Source organism: Xyrauchen texanus, chromosome 44 (assembly GCF_025860055.1).
Source record: "Xyrauchen texanus isolate HMW12.3.18 chromosome 44, RBS_HiC_50CHRs, whole genome shotgun sequence".
In the NCBI taxonomy this organism is placed as follows: domain Eukaryota; kingdom Metazoa; phylum Chordata; class Actinopteri; order Cypriniformes; family Catostomidae; genus Xyrauchen; species Xyrauchen texanus.
The window spans coordinates 7,311,254-7,331,033 of NC_068319.1; the positions used below are offsets into that span (position 1 = coordinate 7,311,254).

Below are 19,780 nucleotides of genomic sequence, written 5' to 3' on the forward strand. Positions count from 1 at the left end.
TCATAAATCTCGTTGTACTTATTTAAGGACTTGCATATGAATCGCCATCTTCAAATTTGCTTTAAGTTTGGATTTACTGTATATCCATTGTTTGACTAAGGAAACATAATTTTACCAAAGACAAAAGGAAGCTTAGCTACTTTCGAGAGAGTAAAACTCTGCTAAAAAAAAATAGCTGTCCTGAAACTTTAAAAGTAAAAGACATTTACATTAATACATTTGCCAGACACTTTTATCCAAAGTGACTGACAGTGCATTCTAGGTACAGTATACATTTTATCAGTATGTGTGTTCCCTGGGAATCAAATCCATGGCATGAACTTGGCATTGTCAGCTTTCAGAAACAAAAGGACATGACCTTTATTGGCTTGCCATTGAATGCTTTATTACAAACCAAAGAAAATCTCATTAAAATATTGTACAAATATACATCACATCTGAATTGAAGATAGAAGATATATACATGTATTTTTTGTCTTTTGACCAAAGACAGACATAATGTAAAAAAAAGTGATAGGAGGAAAGTGTGGCTTGTGGTATTCAAACTCATGCAGTCTTGAACAAAACCAGCCTGACCTGACTAAACTAAAGAGAGCACATGTGTAGAAGTACAAAAAAATAAAAGATAATAGTAATTCAATGTTCATTCTGTACTTTATAATGACAGTTGGTGTAAATACAAAATGCCCATTATTAACATTAATACAATTTTTAGCCTTATTTTTTTCTTTAATATTATTTGGCTGCTAGTATATAATATACTGCCAAAATACTTGTCTTTCTTTAGCTATCTGTGTCATGCAGGTCCATTGCCAGTTGTGTTTAGGTGCACATTATATCAAGCAAATGTATGCAGGGTGTTTAACATTAGAGCTCAGCATTCAAACTATTCAGCTGTGACATACCGAACAAAACTCAACTGAAACGTGCGTCTCAGCGCATATCAACAGCAGACTCAGCCATACAGGAGCAGCGGGTTGCAAGAATGTACTTAGACTTCTGACTTTATTTCCCCACTTTCCTCGTCATTTGAAATAGATTTCAAACTGAGAAAATTGAGCAGGCTGTGAGCTGAAGCTAAATCAAAGAAACTGGGTCGACATCCTGTGTACTTTTGCACTGGCCTTCTGAAATATTTCAATAAATAAGGTCAGCCTTTGGTTCTTCTGCCTCGCCAAGTACTGTCCTTCTGAATAAACACTATGACAAAATTTTGTTGCATGCACACAAACATAGAAATAAATATTCCTGGGTTATTTGGAAATAAAAATGGTTATTTCCCTAAATGGATAGTTCACCCAAAAATTGAAATTCTCTCATCATTTACTCATCCTCATGTCATCCCAGACTTTCCTTCTTCTGATCCCAAACTAAGATTTTCTAAATATCTCAGCTCGGTAGGTCCATACAATGCAAGTGAATAGTGGCCAGAAATTTGAAGGTCCAAAAAGCACATAAAGGCAGCATAAAAGTACTCCAGTGGTTTTATCCAAGTCTTCAGAAGTTATATGATAGGTGTGGGTGAGAAACAGATCAATATTTAAGTCATTTTTTTAACTATAAATTCTCCTCCCTGTTCAGTAGGTGGTAATATCTACAAAGAATGTGAATCGACAAAAACAAAAGGAGGATGTGAAAGTGCGAGTGGAGATCGATAGTAAAAAAGGATTTAAATATTGATCTGTTTCTCACCCACACCTATCATATCACTGGAATATATAGATTTAATGACTGAAGTGTTATGGATTATTTTTATGCTGTCTTTAAATGCTTTTTGGACCTTCAAAGTTCTGGCCACCATTCACTTGCATTGTATGGACCTACAGAGCGGAGATATTGTTTGTGTTCTGTAGAAGAAAAAAAGTCATACACATCTGGGATGCATGAGGGTGAGTAAATGATGAGAGAACTCTAATTTTTGGGTGAAATATCCCTGGGTTTTACCCTTAGAGATCTTCTTCATCCGTCTAATTTATTCCGAATAAATAAATAATTCTCTTTGCAGGGAGACATCCATGTTAAATCCCCCTGATGTTTACTAAAGTGGTCGAAAAGAAAATTTTGCCATCTGGTTCTGTGCTGTTCAGAGTGTGAATGCCACTCCAAGCATTAAATTGTAAATTCAATGTTATGATAATTTTAGATGGTAAAACAGTGGAAATTAGAATGTATATAAGCAATGACATTAGAATAACCTAATACAATTAGGTTGCAAAAAAGAGTGTTGTTTAATAAAATAGTGAATTCATATCTGCCCTTAAGTGTTTAAAGCTTCTAACCTAAAGCAGTTACAATGATGCTAAAAGCCAAAAGAAAACTTAAAACTAAATTGTTGAATAATAATAATAAAATTGCAAAAATAGCCATATCGAACACATTCAAAAGATCGCTCTTTCACAGGCTCAGACAGAATCTGCACAAAAAAATTTCTGCATTGATTTTGCTGGAAATCTGCATAATAGATTTAAAAATAAATAAATGATATTATCTTAAAAAAGCTGAAAGTACTATATTATTATAGATGCTTTATATGCATATATCAAATAAACCTACATGTTTAATATAAAGCACAATGGCTGCGGTATATGAAGAAATTTATGAATGACGGCATTCCAATTGTGCAGAAATCTACTGAGATTTCTGTGTGGGCCTGCTCATTAGGTTTCACTGACATTTTTTAGACACAGCAATAAATTGACAGATCCATTTAATTCAAACAAACCAAAACAGAATAAGCATGACCCATCTTCATTCAACATTCATCTAATAGAATAGACCAACCAGAGATATGATTTTAATTGCAAATACCAAGAACCAGGAGCGAAGCATCCAAACCATTTCCCAATCCAGAAAAACAAGCACATTACTGTTTGCATAATCATGAAGACATGTTTGCAACTGTGAATGAATGCATTAAAGGGAATAAACTTGACACACGTCACAAATGGTTTTTAGATACTGTTAGATACTTTAAATAAAATATTTATGTGGAATTCTTATAAATACCTATTACATATGGAATACTTACATTTACTTACTTTAATGAGCAACAAACAAATGTACTGTTATCCTTTATGTTGTGGTGTGTTTATTTGGTTGTTCTCCTTGTTTTGGGCCAATCGTAGTGTCTGTGCCCAGTAGGTGGCCTGCCATTGGCTGTTGAGGTGTGATGCGTGCAGGGCTGCCTGGCAAATGCTGATTGGCTGAGGAAATGTGTGGCAGGTGTGAATCCTTGTGGGGGTGTACACACTGCTGCTGAAAAAGAGCCCACTTCATGTGAGTTTCTGTAACTGTCCGTTTTAACCAAGCGCAGACTGTAAGAGTGTGGTCAGGTAGACAGGCTGTCTGTCTGAGTAAAGGCAGAGCTTTATCACTGTTCAACTCTGCCGCGTTTGTTCAAATGCAACATAACAACAGAAAGCCCTCCTTTCCGAAACCCCCTTCATTTCTTGTCTTTACCCTTTAAAAATACATGCACTCCACAAGGGGTCCCCTTCCACTTCAATGTGCACATCAGTGGCAAAAATGTGAGATGTTTGAGGTCGGCGAAGTGCGGAAAAAACATTTCACTTCCAACAGAGGGGCATTATGTTTCTTTAAATGGCTTGACCACCTCTGTGAGTTTTCCATAGATGTAGAAATGAGAAATCCTTGGGGAACATTCCTGTTACCAGATCTGGGAATCGACATATCCGTTCAGTGCTGTGTGTGTATACAGTTGTGGCCAAAAATATTGGCACCCTTGGTAAATATGAGCAAAGAAGTTTGTGAAAATAATGTCTTTGTTTATCCTTTTGATCTTTCATTCAAAATATTCCCCAAAATCTATCCTCTAATAATCAATATCAAACAATTGTAAGAAAAAAAGAAAAACTGGGATGACCATGGAACTGGGATGGCCATGGAAAAACCTTGATTTTGTGGTCCGTGAACCATTTTTGTTTTGATTTTGATTTGTGTTTTGGATCATTGGCCTGCTGGAAGACCCAACTAGGGCCCATTTTAAGCTTTCTTGCAGAGGTTTTGATTTTTTTATATGTTGGTATTTGATGGAGTCGATGATGCCATGTATCCAAACAAGACGTCCAGGACCTCTGGGATTAAAACATCCCCACAACATTAAATATCCACTGCCATATTTTACAGTGGGCATGAGGTACTTTTCCATATGGCTACCTCTCAGTGTGCGCCAAACCCATTTCTTGTGTTTGCTGCCAAAAAGCTCTATTTTTGTTTTATCTGTCCATAGAACCCAGTCCCATTTAAAGTTCCAATTGTGTATGGCAAACTGAAGATGCTTGAGTTTGTTGTTGGATGGAAGAAGAGTTTTTTTTTTCTTGGAGCCCTCCCAAACAACTTGTGGTGATGCAGGTGATGTCCAATTGTAGTTTTGGAGACTTTATGACTCAAAGACCCAACTAATTTCTGCAATTCTCCAGCTGTGATGTGATTTTTCACAGCCTTCTTTGCTCATATTTATCAAGGGTGCCAATATTTTTGCCCACAACTGTTTATACAGTATGTATGTATATATATGTGTGTGTGTGTGTGTGTGTGTGTGTGTGTGTGTGTGTGTGTGTGTGTGTGTATATTTGGTCCGTAGGTATTCCTATACAGTCTGAAATGCCTTGGTTTGGGCAGGGATCATCACAGGTGTGGCGCCCATCCTGGCAAGGTTGCCCGGGTTTAGCTTTGCCGGGCTGGGTTTGGGGCTACTGCCGGGCTCTAGAAGTTTAGGAACCACGTGGTTATATGCTGGCGGTACTGGAGGGTAGTTTCCGGGCTGCCCGCCCTCTTTAAGAGCAGCTACAACTGGTAGGCGAGGCCTGGGGCCACGGGGGGCACTGTTGTGCACCATCGACTGAGTGGAGGATGCCCCTGAGCGAGAACTACCAGATCGGGAGGAGGTGAGAGAGTTAGGCTTCACCAATTTGGCTTTGGGAGCCTCTGCATCCTCCCTGGAACACAGATAGAGAAAGTGTCAAATCTGCCACCTGGATGGTGAACAGTAAAGGGGTGTTCAAACATATGGAAATTAAAATGTATAAGATTGTTCATTTCACAGGAAAATAAAGTTGCTCCTGAATATAAGTTGCACCTGGTCAAATCACGTTGTTGAGAGAAACAATACACAGTTATGTCGCATCTCTGTATAAGTCACACTGACAGAGGTTGCATGTAATAGGCACTAGGCCCTAGGAGCAGCCTCCCAACTTCCTTCAGTCACTCAGATGTCGAGACCTACGCACCTTTATGGATATTTCAGATTTTTGCCAACCCTTTTTGCTATGCATTAATTATTGTGACTGAATGAAGTGAAATAAAACATAATTTTGTGTGCATGTGAGGAGTTGCTTTTGACAGCATTATAGAGTTTGTTAAAACAATAATGTTATCATGGTACAGATTATTTAAACTGGTTGCATAAAGTACTTTGTAAAGGCAACATACTCCGAATTGGCTTCTTCAAAATGCTTCTACCATACCTACAACTGATGTTTTCATCTGTTTGTGTGCAAGCATATGCGTTCTGATATGCAGCATGCTCGATCGGCTGGTATAAATTATGTAAATAAGTTTCTTTGGAATAGGTCCCAGCACCTTTCAGATCATGAAAAAAATGTGACTTGTATTTAGGAAAATAAGGTAAATATATAGATATAAAAAAAAAACCATGCATAAAAATATAGCAATTATGCCTCCTAACAATATGTAACTTTGGTATTGAGGAATTTTACTGGAGCAACTTGCTTGATGGACGTGCTACCTTCATGTTTTTGCAAGTTGAAGTCAGCAGGGGGCAATAAATGCAACTCCAGCTGTACAGGCAACAAACTGCCATCTAGACGGTGCACAATAGTTTCTCGAGATGCATTTTTCACGATGATTAGATGATTATATCTCTGTTTCTCCTGTCCAGAGTGACACACGAATACTGAGTTTTCAAATGTATCCACTTGGGAGAGCATTTTCTAAAATCAAAAACGCTGTCTCAGTGTGGACGGAAGACATAACGTAGAGAAAAATATATAATGATCATGTAAACTAAATCATGTGACAGCCCAGCTTTAAACCTTTACTACTGTGTCTAACAAATCTGAAAAAGTAACTTCTACCACGCCTTTATATGTATCACCCTACCCTCAGAGAGAGAAGTGTGTGTTTGTGTATCTGCCTGTCGCTTGCATTGTTAATGCTCACTCATCCTCCAAACCTGCATAATTCATCCTGTAAATTACCCCAGACAAGAACACAATTCAATAAAGAGAAACCAAGTTGCCACTTGGATATAAATGTGTCAAGCCGTATTGTTGCAATAACTTTATTTAAAGGTGCAGTATGCAAGATTCAGAATCCCTGGTTATTAATTACACTTGTGGCCACTAAGTGAACTACAGCCAACTACCTGTTGCTTGTGCACACACTCCATAGGGACGTGAGCGAGAAAGCATCGACCAAAACAATGACGTACAAAGAGACAACGTGATTCACCGGTATGAAGGCATTTCAACGGCATTAATCCGCGTTATTGAGTAAGTAAAGCCGCACGAGGAAAAAGGAAGAACTTGCATGCATTGTAAACCCTCGCACGCATTATTGACACTTGCCCAGTAGTTCATTGCCGCATGAGGAAACGGGAAGATCCCGCGTGTATTACATCTCCTGCACGCACAATACAAGATCTTGCATGCAAGGACAAGCGTGACAGCACGCGCAAGACAATTAGTAGTAGTGTCAAAAGCAGCAGATGAGATTAGATAGAGCGGGAGACTTTGGGGAATTGTCTTGTGCATGCTGTCAGGCTTGTCCTCGCGTGCAAGATCTTGTATTGTACACGCAGGAGATGTCATGTGCGTGCAGGATCTTCCCGTTTCCTCGTGCAGCAATTAACTACTGTGCGCACGGATTAATGGCATTGAAATGACTTCATACACCGGCATCATGCTGACAGATGAGGTAGCATAATTAAAATTACAGTTATGATTGTTTAACTACAATCTTTGAGACTGTATTATATTGGACTCTCCAGTGCTGGAACAGAACTAAAACAAAGTGTGGATATAGGTCTGACTATGCAAGACTATAGTTTGAAGTAATCACTTTTCTTTACCTGATACATTCACTGCATTTATATGATAGCCTATGTCGTCCCTAGCTAGCTAGCTAACCAGCTTTATCAATAGCTGTTAGCTACATTTGGTGGATGATGACATTAACTGTTTAAAATAGACTGTACATTATAAATATGTTGACACAATTCAGTATTGATGTGTTTCATCACAACTGTCATTTTGATATATCGATGCGCTATTGTTTTATAAAAATAGAATGTATATATTTTCTGTATAACCAAGTTACTTCACACTAATGAATGGGTCTTTTTGCGTTATCTTGAACATTGTCTAGCATTCTTTTTATGTGTTAATGCGGTTTATTTAAAATTACACAGTTCAATCCTCAGGCACTATATTTCACATGCTTTGCAGGTATGCAAGCTTACCTGTCCAATGAGAAGAACACCAATTCAGGGTCTGTTTTGATCCCCAAAACCAAACAAAGTTCCCTCCATGACTCAAATGCCCTGCCGATGTTCACTCTAGTATTAACTCGACTATGATCACGTTCCCACTTACCCAGATGGGATTCAGTAGGTAAATGTTTTAGTTTTTTTGGCTTACTCAGAGTTTGTGTAGGAATCAGTGTTTTGCTGGGAGCCGGACGTTTGCTGGATTCCATCTCTAAGATAACATTACCTAGTGTTGCAATTTGTTGTCACTGTTTAATAGCGGAAGAGAAGCTAGTACTGTCTGAGGCAAGGCTCTCGGGAGCGCGCATAAACTTTGGATCCTTTGGATTTTCCTGGCAAATGCGACCTGCTCCCTTCACATTAAAATCAGTCTACAGGCTTTAATAGGCAACCTAGGAAGGTACATATTGCACCTTTATTTAAACTACTGTAAAATAAATATGATTTAGCGTTTATTTACCTTATTTCATTAGGTGCTTCTTCCTCTTCATATTTCTTTTTCTCTTTCACCTTGTGGCGAAAAACAAGCCAGACAATGAGGATGATGAGGAGAACACCAAAGGACACACCCACAACGGCGCCAGCCACCACACCCATGCCACGGACATCTGCAGAATATAATTATTATTATTTGTAATATTCCAATTATTCTATTCTTTTCTATTCTATTCTATACGCAAATCCCACACATAAAAAATAATATACACACAGAGCCCATGAGTGCATAAAACTACTACAAATATTTATGAGCAACCTACATTCTTTTAGAAGACACATAAAACAAAGTTTCATGTGAAAAATAGCCTAGCAACCAACAAACAAGCGGTTACAACTAACCCTCTCTGCATTGCAGATACCTGAAGGAGTGTATTTCACCATGAGAATACTCCAGAAAACAGCACAGTATTAATCAACATACCGTGCTCACAAGGTTCATTTAATAATATGCCATTTTTTGCATGAATAAATTTCTCTCTCAGCCACATAATTCATTATTTCTTCTAATTCCATCATCTGATATTTAATTATGCAGAGCTGTTTGAGAAAGGTTTGGAGGATGGAATTAAATCAATGAACGCAATGATAAAGAAATGGATGAATTTTTTATTTGGATGTTAAATGGTACTGAGGGATCAGGCTTCTTAGCAGACCGGGTCTGGATCTCACCACCATGTTCAAACAGAAACTCTTGTGGTTGGTGATAAAGGAATTACTTGTGTTGACAGTAATTACATAAAAGTGTCAGAAGAAAGACTAAAAAGCCAGGCATAAGGAATATGATTTGCATAAACCTTTTAATCTGTGTTTGTCTGTATCAAAGTGCCTAAACAAACAGAAACCCATACGGAATAGCATACTACTATGCTATACTATAATACTATATTTGCGTTATGCTGTATGTATACTTTGCACAGTGTGAACATTTTCTGCATGAATGGATTACCCAGTTGACCTACTACACTCGCTAATATGTGCAGTATACAACCAGAACAAACTGTGTGGAGTACCGTATCCCAAAAAACATTATCAACTGTTAGCAACTTTTTAGCATCTCGTTCTTGATTGAATGCCAAAAATGAAGATACTTTTGGACAAACTTGAATATAAATTCAAAATAATAGTAATATTTATTTTAGAAGTGCAATTCACTGACTTTAACATGCAATGTAGTGTTGTCAAGTGACAACAATGCAGCATACAGTACTACTGTTTGATTTATTGTTGCACACTGTTTAACCTGTTTTTACAATGATACTAGGCACTATACAATAAGTAGTGTGTATTATGCAATATGCTTGTATTCCTCTCCATAGACATACACAGAGATACTTACAGTGAACTTTGACCTCTAGAGTGCAGCTCTCTTCCCCGACATCATTGCTGGCGGTGCATTTATAGATGCCTGCGCTTTCCCTCGTCAGATTTTTCAACGTTACTATCTCAGGATTCTTTAAATCTACAAAACACATGAAGTTACTCGTTATTTGATGTGCAAATTATTTACAGTCTCACGGCATTTCCTGACCAGGTGTGATGCGACAAATTATTTATTCTATCTTTTCCATGTTAAATCTAATCCTATCTCTTGCAAACCATCCGCAACAAGATATTTTGTTGGTCACAGGTAAAATGTGTCCATTTATTTTTCTTACTTTCATTAGTATATGAATTAATTTTATGGGCTATTTTAGAATAGCAAAAAAATCAGAAATGATGCCACAGCTGTGTATATCAGCCTGGTGGCATGAAAATTACATGACCGTGGCAACATTTTTGCAAACTGAAATTCCATACTTCAATACATGTTTAGCTCAATAGGTATAGCTGCAGGCCGGAGACTTCGAAATGGGGGCGGAATCTCCACAAGAGTGCGGGGTTACACCAAGGGGTATTTTATTATACATTTTTCTAAATATAGGTAATTTTTCATTTATGTATATCAGAGATGATATGATTCATGTTGTAAATTTTTACACTGTAAAAATAGCTTGTATTTGATTGACAGGTGAGGGTTGGCGCTGCTCTACTGTCTGGGAAGCATTCAGGACTGATTAGGGTTTACACCTCAAATGCTATGTGGTCACAACTGGTCTGTTTGTGGTTTTTGTGATTTAACACCCCTTTTAGTCCTGTAATTAGTGCTGACCACTTGTGATCGGATCACCTGAAATGTATCTTACCAGGTGTAAATGGGGTTAGAATCAAAAGATTATTTAAATTTATAGGCCAGAGACCAGAAGCATCACAACTTGGCTTTGATGTAATGTCATAATTTATTTATTTATACAGGCCTAATAAATCAAATTGTGACGTGCCGCACACATCAGGCCTTAACACCATGTTAGGACATGGTGTCACACTTCAGCTCTGGGGATAAAAGTCACAACCCTTCAGTTAGTGCTCATTTAATGAAAACCTAATTTCTGACGTGAAACAGCCACCGTAAGTGTTTAGTTGAATGAGCAGAGCGTGTTCTGGAACATTTTCCATAAAGCCATAAGAGGCTGGTAAAGTGTAGAATGTGCATATATCACATCTTGGATCGGATCTCATTAGAGCAGCTAATTGAGGAGGTAGTGAAGCATGTGGGGGTAAAAGTGCTGATGGAATTGATGTAAAATTAATTTGAGAATGCTTGCAGTGTTAAACTGGCCCTGTAGTGTCTTCATCTATTTTCTGCACCTCCAGAGAGGAGACGTCCACATGATTTACTCCCCAATCTTGCAAGATAAACTTAATGCTGCAGTTTTTTTCTTCACAGGAAAGCAGTAGTAAAAGATCAGAACAGAGAAAATAAGTTTTGTGTTTAAAAACGAGAGCAACAGGTGACCGTTTCAGATCATTTCTGTATCAACACCTACAACACATCAGAAAACTCTTAGTGTAGTACAGATGTACTCCTATAATTATAGTAACAATCATCAATATTACTGTTGCTCATACTTACAGATATAAATGGTGATTCAAATTGTGTGTTTTCTAAGAGATTTAGGTGAAAAATCCCATAGATGTACACCAATCAACCACTAAGAACACCTTAACAACCACAGAGCAATGCCCTGGCAGCCACCCAAAACACACTAGCATCACGGCCGTAAGTTTTTCATGGTCGAGCATCACTGATAATTGATGAGTGTTGCATAAAAACTATTCCTTCGAAAATAAACTTTCTAAGGAAAATTTCAAATTGATCAACCTAATAACCTATGAACAGTGTTGGAAGTTTCTCAAAAAGTAATCCATTAAATATTACTAATTACTTCTCTAAAATAATTATCAGATTACTTTCCTGATTACTTCATTATAATTTAACTAATTAATTTAAAATTACTTTCTAAAGCACATTTCACAGAAACGTTTGTTTTCTGCTTGATGAACTCTAAATTATGTCTGTATTATAATGTCTATACATGCTTTGTGTACACAGACATACAAATGAACATAATTTATGTTTTTAATTTATTTTACATAAATAATATTATTTAGAAATATGTGTAACCCAGGTAATGTACTTAAAGTACAGTAATTTATTTATTTAAATTACTTAAATCTGATTACAAGAATTTCAAATGTAATGTATTTCATTACTTTTGACTTAAAGGGTAATTAGATGACAGTAACTAATTACTTTGTAATCTGATTACACACAACACAGCATGTGCAGTATTTTAGAATCTTTGTTACAGGTGTTTGAAATGGATTGGTGGGCTCACCTATGAGAGCCAGAGGTGGGAGCTTCCCGGCATATTTTCCCTTGTCCAGGACTGTCTCCCATTTGTAGCTGATTGGGTCAGAACCATCTGTGGACTTACAGCTCATTTTGACATCACTTCCTTCCAGCAGACGTCCCTCCATCCAACAGCGTGGTTTAGACGGCTTCACTACATGATGCAAGACATATGAAATGGGAGTGAGGAATATGACCACAATTTTATATTTCCATATGAGAAATTGTATATCAAGGTAGTGGTACACATCACAATAGTTATTTTAGCTGGAAATTCAAATAAAAAATATCATACCATGTGGTAATGCCTATATTTAGATAATTCAGTTACAAATGAAAGGTCCTTCATATAATTGTATTATAGTTTTTTGGGGGAACCTTTTTGGAATGGGCACAAACCAAAATATAAGATAATAATATTCATAATGAATGAATTACAACTCTGGCATCAGGGCAAAAAAGGCTTTGCATTATGTAACAAAATAGATAAAAACAAAACCCTTAAAGGAATAGTTCACCCAACAATGATCATTCTCTCATCATTTACTCATCCTCATGCCATTCTATACCTGAATCACTTTCATTCTTCTGCAGAACACAAACAAATAATTTTTAAATAATGTAAGAGGTATTTCCATACAATGCATGTCAATGGGGATCAGAAATGTAAAGCTTCAAAATGGACCCAAAGACAGTATAAAAGTAATCCATATGACTCAAGTGGTTTAATCCATGTCTTTTGAAGTGATACTATTCACTATAAATCTTGACATCTCCTTAGTAGTTCATGAAAGAAGCTTGTTCAAACACTTCCACCTTGTGCTTGACTCATGACGAAGAATGCTGTATACAAAAGAAACGCAGTGTTGCCAGGTTTGTGGATTTCATGCTGAGTAGGGCTATTTTAAAAACACAGTCCAGTGTAAAAAGTACCACGGTCGTCAAAAGGTTGATGGTAAACACTAGAAAAAATAATAAACTTCTTGATGTACAAAGATACCGGGATTGAGTTGGCAACTGCATGCAGCGTCAGAGCAATGCCGTCTTCACGCCGGATGTCATGATTTATAGCAAATTAGGACTTACATTTTGTCTGTTTCTCACCCAGGATGATTATAGTGCTTTAGAAGTCCTTGAATATACTACTAGAATTGGAAAGATTACTTGTATGCAACCTGTATGTGCATCTTGGAGCTTGAAAATTTTGATCCCCATTGACTTAAATTGTATGGAAATATAAAATTCTTCAAAATATTTTTGTTTTATGTTCCACATTCCATGAATTCTGTCTGGACAAGTGATGTTTGAAGCACAAATATATCTAACGCTGTAGTATAGCTAAATCTCCACGGGTTGTCTGAAACATCTACACAAAGCGGCAATGGTCATAATATGTTTTGGGATGCATTATTATGTGATGGGCAATTTAAGCATGTGTCTGTTGTAAGCAAAGATAGATCTGTACAATCACACATGCACTTTTGCCCTCTTTTCTTTGCTCCCTATGCAAATCTGTTTCCCCCCTACATTGTGAACCTCTGAAAACCCAGTGTGATGCCACGAGTTCTAAAACATGAATCTGTACAACAATGTGTTCACCAGTCGATCCTCGACCCCCTGCTCCTGCCCACCCTTGCCATCAGCATCTGCTCCTGCTGCCTCTATCTGCTGAGCCAGGACAATTCTGCCCCAGCACTTGCAGGAGGGGGGGGTGCAATTACAGCCGTTGAGTGGGATGCAGGTCCTCTCCATCTCCGACTCTGTCAGGATCAATTATGGCGCACAGAGGAAGCTGCAGCCATGTCCTCTGCCAAGCCATTATCTTAGTGTTGAACAAGACAAATGCTAATGTTTGTCCCATAGAATCGAAAGTGTCGTTTGAGACCTGCAGGTCATTTGTACAAATGTATGCGTACATTTGTAGTGCCCTTAAATATCTTTATATGGCTAGTGAAGTGGAGAAGATGGAACGAGGGAATAAAAAAGAAACAATGGAGAAAAAAATAGAAGGATAATGTTGCAACACATGAAATGCATTTGAACATGTCCTCAATTTGCCTACAAATTGACATCATGACTGAAAAGCTCTATAGAACGCACCCTTTTGTAAGTAGCTTGTAGTGTAGCTCACTACTTTATCAAAACAGTAACTTGACTGAAGTTGAACTAAATTTGGGAAGCTACTTTTTCAAAGCAGCCTCCCCAAAACTGCTTATAGATTATGTAAATTGTGATGTGCTAAGCTGTTTTTTCACAATATCGAGCATAATATGAGCACTCAACACATCTGCAAGTCATTCGCAAGTCTCTGAATGTCATTTCATGCCAAGATCGGGCACAACTGTCGCACAGTGCCGAGGGACAACTTCCTGGTGCCATAAGCATTCCGTGACATAAGCATCTGTCATGTGTTTATCATTCCATGGGACTACAAGAGGAGTTAATGAAAGCCAAGCTTCAGGGCCAGAGACTCACAGAGCACAATGAGGTTGACTGTGTTCCAGTAGTACTTCCCGCCATTCTTGACCTTGCAGATGTATTCTCCAGAGTCGGTGAGCAAGAGGTCGCTGATCATGAGCGAAGCGTCGCCTTTCAGGAACTCGCCTGCCAGGGACAGGCGTCCCTCCTCACTCTCATAGGGGTTGTAGATTTGACCCGCAAAGTACGTGATCACCTGGTGAGAGAGGCAAGGTGTTAAAAAGGAAACAATGTGTATTAAAGGGATAGTTCACCCAAAAAAATACTGATATATATTTTGCTTTGAACTGTAGGTTTGGACAAACCTAAGTGAGGATTTTGTTTTTTATTATTATACTTTTGTGTTCCACAGAAAAAAAAGGGTTTGGTATGACATGAGCACGAGTAAACAATCCCAAAAGTACTATAACACAGAACGTTTAAAAATAACTCAGAATAAGTGTTTTGATATTTGGCTGAAGTTGGAGGTTTCACCCTCTCTTGTCATATATATTGTGTCGGAAAAGACTTTAAAGATTTGCTTGAGCCATGGCCAAATTAAAATGCAAAACTTGTCGTGCGGCCAATTCCAAATCATAAGATCATAAAACTAATTGTTAGGGGCTGATATGAGGCAAACCAACTACATATTAAAAGTGAGTATTTTTACACTGCTGATTACAGCATCAGTTGATGGTGCAGTTTACACCTTCAAAGAAGCACTGCACTGCAGATCAGGGACTCGAGTGAGCAGTGAGCCACTGCAAAGGCCCGCATCAGCAGTGCAATGTCGCAGTGGCGGGAGATCAGAGACCCGCTCTCACCACTTTCTGCCGTGTGCTGGATTTATGCAGCATCCACTCAATGTCAAGTAAGGAGGTGTCAGCTTGCCACAGCTGATGGTGGCATGGCAGTGTGGCATTGTCTCCAACCACCCTCTTCATCTCCATCTGGCCGTTTGCCTGAAGCACACTCAGCAATACTAAAGAGAGAGAGAGAGAGAGAAGAAGAAGTATTAAGGCCCTATGCCAGGGAGCAGTTAGGATGGCAGCATCACTGAAGGGCTTTAGTTAGCTTTACTGCAGGATGCAGAGATATATTGGGGGTTTTAGAGAGAGGGAAGAGATATCATTACTACACAACTACATTAAAGGGGGAAATATATACAGTATTTTTAAATACTGTATATGATTATCCAATGACATAACATAACAAGAAACACATTTTTATGGAACAAAACAATGAGGAATGTATGAATGAACTATTTATTTTAGGATGACAGCAACGTTTTAAATGTACCATTAAATTGACCAAAAACGCTTTACAATAAGTTCATATTTGTAAACATTAGTAAATGCACTAGGTATCATGAACTAGCAATGAACAATATATTTTTTACAGCATTTGTTAAACTTGGTTAATGTTAAGTAAAAAAGATGATTTTTTAAAAAGTTGATGTTCTTTTTAACTTGACACTCTATAATATGCCGCTTATGTGTGAGATGCTGAAAAAGCATTGAGACGTGGCGCAGCATGGTCAATGACTTCGATCTAACACATATTATCAAGAAAAAACTATTGAAAATTCGGTGTGATTGGCCCCCAACAATGCACCAGATCCACTGGTTCTGTTCTGATTCCAAACCATCACAACCTGTCCTATCATGATACATTTTTGACTCATCAAGCAATAAAAAGCTGTTGCCATGCATAGAGTGGAAAACGTGCAGCGATTTGTACTGTACTTCAACACTCTGTGCATTTGAACTTCTCTACATTAACGAAGGGAGGCAGCTAAATGAAGGCCAAGCTAGTTAATTCCCAGCATGCATTCTGATTACAGCAATAATGCCCACAGAGCCTGTGCACTGTTATGACAGCCAAACAACTCTACACCTGAGGCATATCTGACACCATTATGCTTGAAAAATCTAAAAAGTGACACATATTACCGTGTCTCAAAGTGTACCAAATGTTTTACACATGGGCTATGTTTTTAATGGAATACTATCACATTGTTGAATGCAGATTATGCACTATGTACTGCACTATGTACTGCATTTTGTTGATTTTTTCATGTGAAACTGAATGGCTACACTAATATGTTTTCGTTTGAAAACCCATTGATTACGCTACATTTACAGCTCTCATCTACACTGTATACTACATATAAATATAGTTTAAAAATTTTATATCCATATATAGCATTCAAAAATAAACATTTCAGAAAGTATGCTAGGTTGTTGCCAGTCCAGCCAGTCCAGAGATACTCATATTGCAATTTTATTTTGGGTTTTTACTTAACATATAATATATATGTCTATTGGACTTCCAAAAGTTAAGCATTGGTAAACATTTTTGCACTTTTTGGCATGATGTACAGAGTAGGTCATCCAGGTATTCAGAAAATACAGAAAATGAACATACAGTGCACAGTTTACATAATGCATTTATAAAGAAAGAAAGAAAAAAAAAGACGTTGAAAATGTACACAAAATGCCAAAGCCTATGAAAAAAAAGTGTGGAAAACACGTAATCTTGGAAAACATATAATCTTGGTCTTTTATAAATGTAGGGTTGGAGAAGAGAGATCATGGGAGGAGTGCTGGCACACTTGGTTCCTTTCTGCTTATGCTTCACAAAGACCATAGATTACTATTTTGACAGTTCTGCACTCACTGTTCCTGAGTATGCTAATTTGATCTTTTTCTCCAAGATTATCACTATAATATTTTCAGTGTCTATAAAATAAGTTGATTGACATTTAAATAAATTTTTCCATATGCACATTTTTCTCATTAGGCACACGCTCACCTGAGTCTTAATTAAAATCACAATACCATTAATTAACTGAACGGTGCATGTGGAACATTTCATTTTCTCTACTCAATGCAGGATGACATCATATTATGTGTTAATTGAAGGACATCATAGAGACTTTATTGAGCAAATTATTCTGCTCTTTATCTTGATATTAAATGGGTTAAAATGCAGGCCAGCTAAAATGGGCTCTGACACAAGCAGGTAAATTCTGTGGGGCAGAGCATAATTATGAAACGTGTTAAAGATAATCAGAATGAGAGGTTGTTCTTCAATGGAAAAGATATGATCAAATTAATCCTTATTTGCATGGCCTCACAGTATTGTGGGAATCCGTCTTTGATATACTGTAAAATGAGATAGATCTGGCATTCACTGCCTTAAAGTCAAGATTAAGAGAATGAAACGTGAGTCAAAGAGGTTTTAAAATAGTGTCCTGATGCTGCATTTTCTATTTGGAGGCAAAAAGACCAGTGCCAGATCTCAGAACTCTGGTTGAAATAAAGCTGTAAAACAATGTCTGATGAGTATGTGGCTATGTTCCTAATATCATACTGCTGTAGCCGGTCCTGCTCGACCCACTCCGAACCGGTGTCTCTGGCATGGGAGGCGGGCATGGTAACGGGGAACTACAGCTCCTAGCATCAGTTGCAAGTGCACCTCTTGTGGCTTGGGGAGGGACCGTTACACACTGATCCCCCAAATCTCATTGCCATCCGGGTCATGGCACCACTGTAGCCGGTCCTGCTCGGCTAACTCTGAGCAGGATTAAAACGTGTCTCCGGCATGGGAGGCTGGCATGCTTACGAGGAGGATAAAGGCTATATCCACAGCAGTCCCTAGTGCACCTCTTGAGGCCAGGGGATTGAGGTTTACGCACTGCACAACTATCTACCAGCTGGCAACCATTACACTGCCATAATACTCTCACTATATCTGAAGTACATAGTATGTAAACTGTACATAGTATGCAAATTATTTGTATGCATATGTAACCGGTCTTACTCAACCCGCTCCAAGCGGGATTCGAACAGGCGTCTCCGGCACTGGAGGCGGGTATTCTAACGAGGAAAGCTAAAAACTACAGCCTCTAGCGTCCGTCACTAGTGTGACTCTTGAGGCCAGGGGAGTGAGGTTTACACATACCGCACAGCTATCATGTAACAGCTGGCTCCCGTTACACTCACCCTCCTAAACCTCACTCCCATCTGAGTCATGCCACCACTGTAACTGGTCCTGCTTGACCCGCTCCAAGTGGGATTCGAACCGGGATCTCCGCTATGGGAGACGGGATTGCTAACGAGGAGGCAAAAGGCTACAGCCTAAAGGCGCACAGCTATCCCGTACCAGCTGTCTCCCATTACACATACAATACCTGGATGAGGAAATACATTGGCCAAATGGTGCAGTATACAATTGAGCAATACCTGAGACATAAATGTAGCAATATATATATATATATATATATATATATATACACACACACACACACACACACACACACTACCGGTCAAAAGTTTTAAAACACTTATTCATTCTTTATTATATATTTTTTTATATAATTACAATTTTTTGCCTTTAATCTGCTTTAGGCGTTTCATGAAAGAATGAATGTCATACGGGTTTTGAACAACATGAGGGTGAGTAAATGACATAAATAAAATTTTTGGCTCAACTTTTCCTTTAAGTTCTCTGTTGGACTGAGGCTTGGGATAAAATGGCCAAATTAAAGCCTGCGGAGCGAGAAAGGTTCAGCATTCATCTGTCATGTTCTTCCTCTCCTGGACTGGAATCAGCTACAGCTTGAGATTTTCTAGCCCCTTTTGGCACATTGTGGCTCAGACTGGGGGGGGATCATTAACAATAGGATCCAATCAGCTTGGCTGAGATGCAACTGAAAGCTTGTGGAAAAGCAGATTTCTATGAAGATGCCTTAGGGGAAGTTGTGCTCCAGTAAATTCTCCTCCCCACAGATCGCAGCAATCTTATTATAGAGCAGCCAATAGCACACATGACATCCATACCCTTGAAACTGTCCAAAGTCATGGTACATAACAAAACAGTCACAATTTATTAATAAATGATAATTTTACAGTTTTTGGCCTTCTGTCTGAAACGCTCGGTTTTGGCCTTAAAACTTCAACGTAAATTCCCACTGTTCTGATTGCCTAATATTTTGCAGATCCTCCATTAGAGCCATTTTTTAAACTCAGTTGCAAGAGAACAAACCAGCTCAACAACATTATAAAACAAAACGTCCGAATTTACACATAACACACATCTAACACATTGCATCCGAATATATTAAACTGTTCATCTCAAGCACAACAGTTAACACTCACACCCTGTCTACTGCAATAGAACCCATATAATCAATGATGTTGTCTTCCATGGAAGTGTCCGTTGCGGCGTGCCACATCGCGGCGCGTCATGTCGCTCCAACAGTAAACTTTAAAATATGCTGAAGACACATCCACATCCAGTTTCCAGTATCATTCCCTCATGTGTTTATACACCAACAAATAAAATAGCACAGATGGGTGAAAGAACACGCATTATGCATTTGTGCTAAGCTGAATGACAGAGAGCTTTTCCTCTTAAGAGTTGTAACTTGACAACATGTCTTTTAAAACCAGCCCGAGATATGTATCAATCAGTCAAAAACATTTGTCTGTCCATGTTATATAGAAAAACATTTAAATCCAGACATACACATGTCCTGTATAAGTCCACTTAGAATGAACCTC

General features: G+C 38.2%; 1 protein-coding gene across 1 annotated transcript in view; it reads right to left on the reverse strand.

Moving 5' to 3' along the window:
• Window positions 1-374: 374 nt before the first annotated feature.
• Window positions 375-19,780, reverse strand: part of LOC127636851 (CXADR-like membrane protein) — a 101,566-nt gene continuing 82,160 nt past the window's right edge. The window contains exons 2-7 of the mRNA XM_052117623.1: window positions 15,038-15,195; window positions 14,232-14,430; window positions 11,743-11,910; window positions 9,363-9,485; window positions 7,989-8,136; window positions 375-4,958 (exon numbers count right to left, since the gene is read on the reverse strand). Of these exons, the coding sequence (XP_051973583.1) occupies window positions 4,610-4,958; window positions 7,989-8,136; window positions 9,363-9,485; window positions 11,743-11,910; window positions 14,232-14,430; window positions 15,038-15,195 (1,145 nt within the window). The 3' untranslated portion in view covers window positions 375-4,609. The remainder of the gene's footprint in view (window positions 4,959-7,988; window positions 8,137-9,362; window positions 9,486-11,742; window positions 11,911-14,231; window positions 14,431-15,037; window positions 15,196-19,780) is intronic.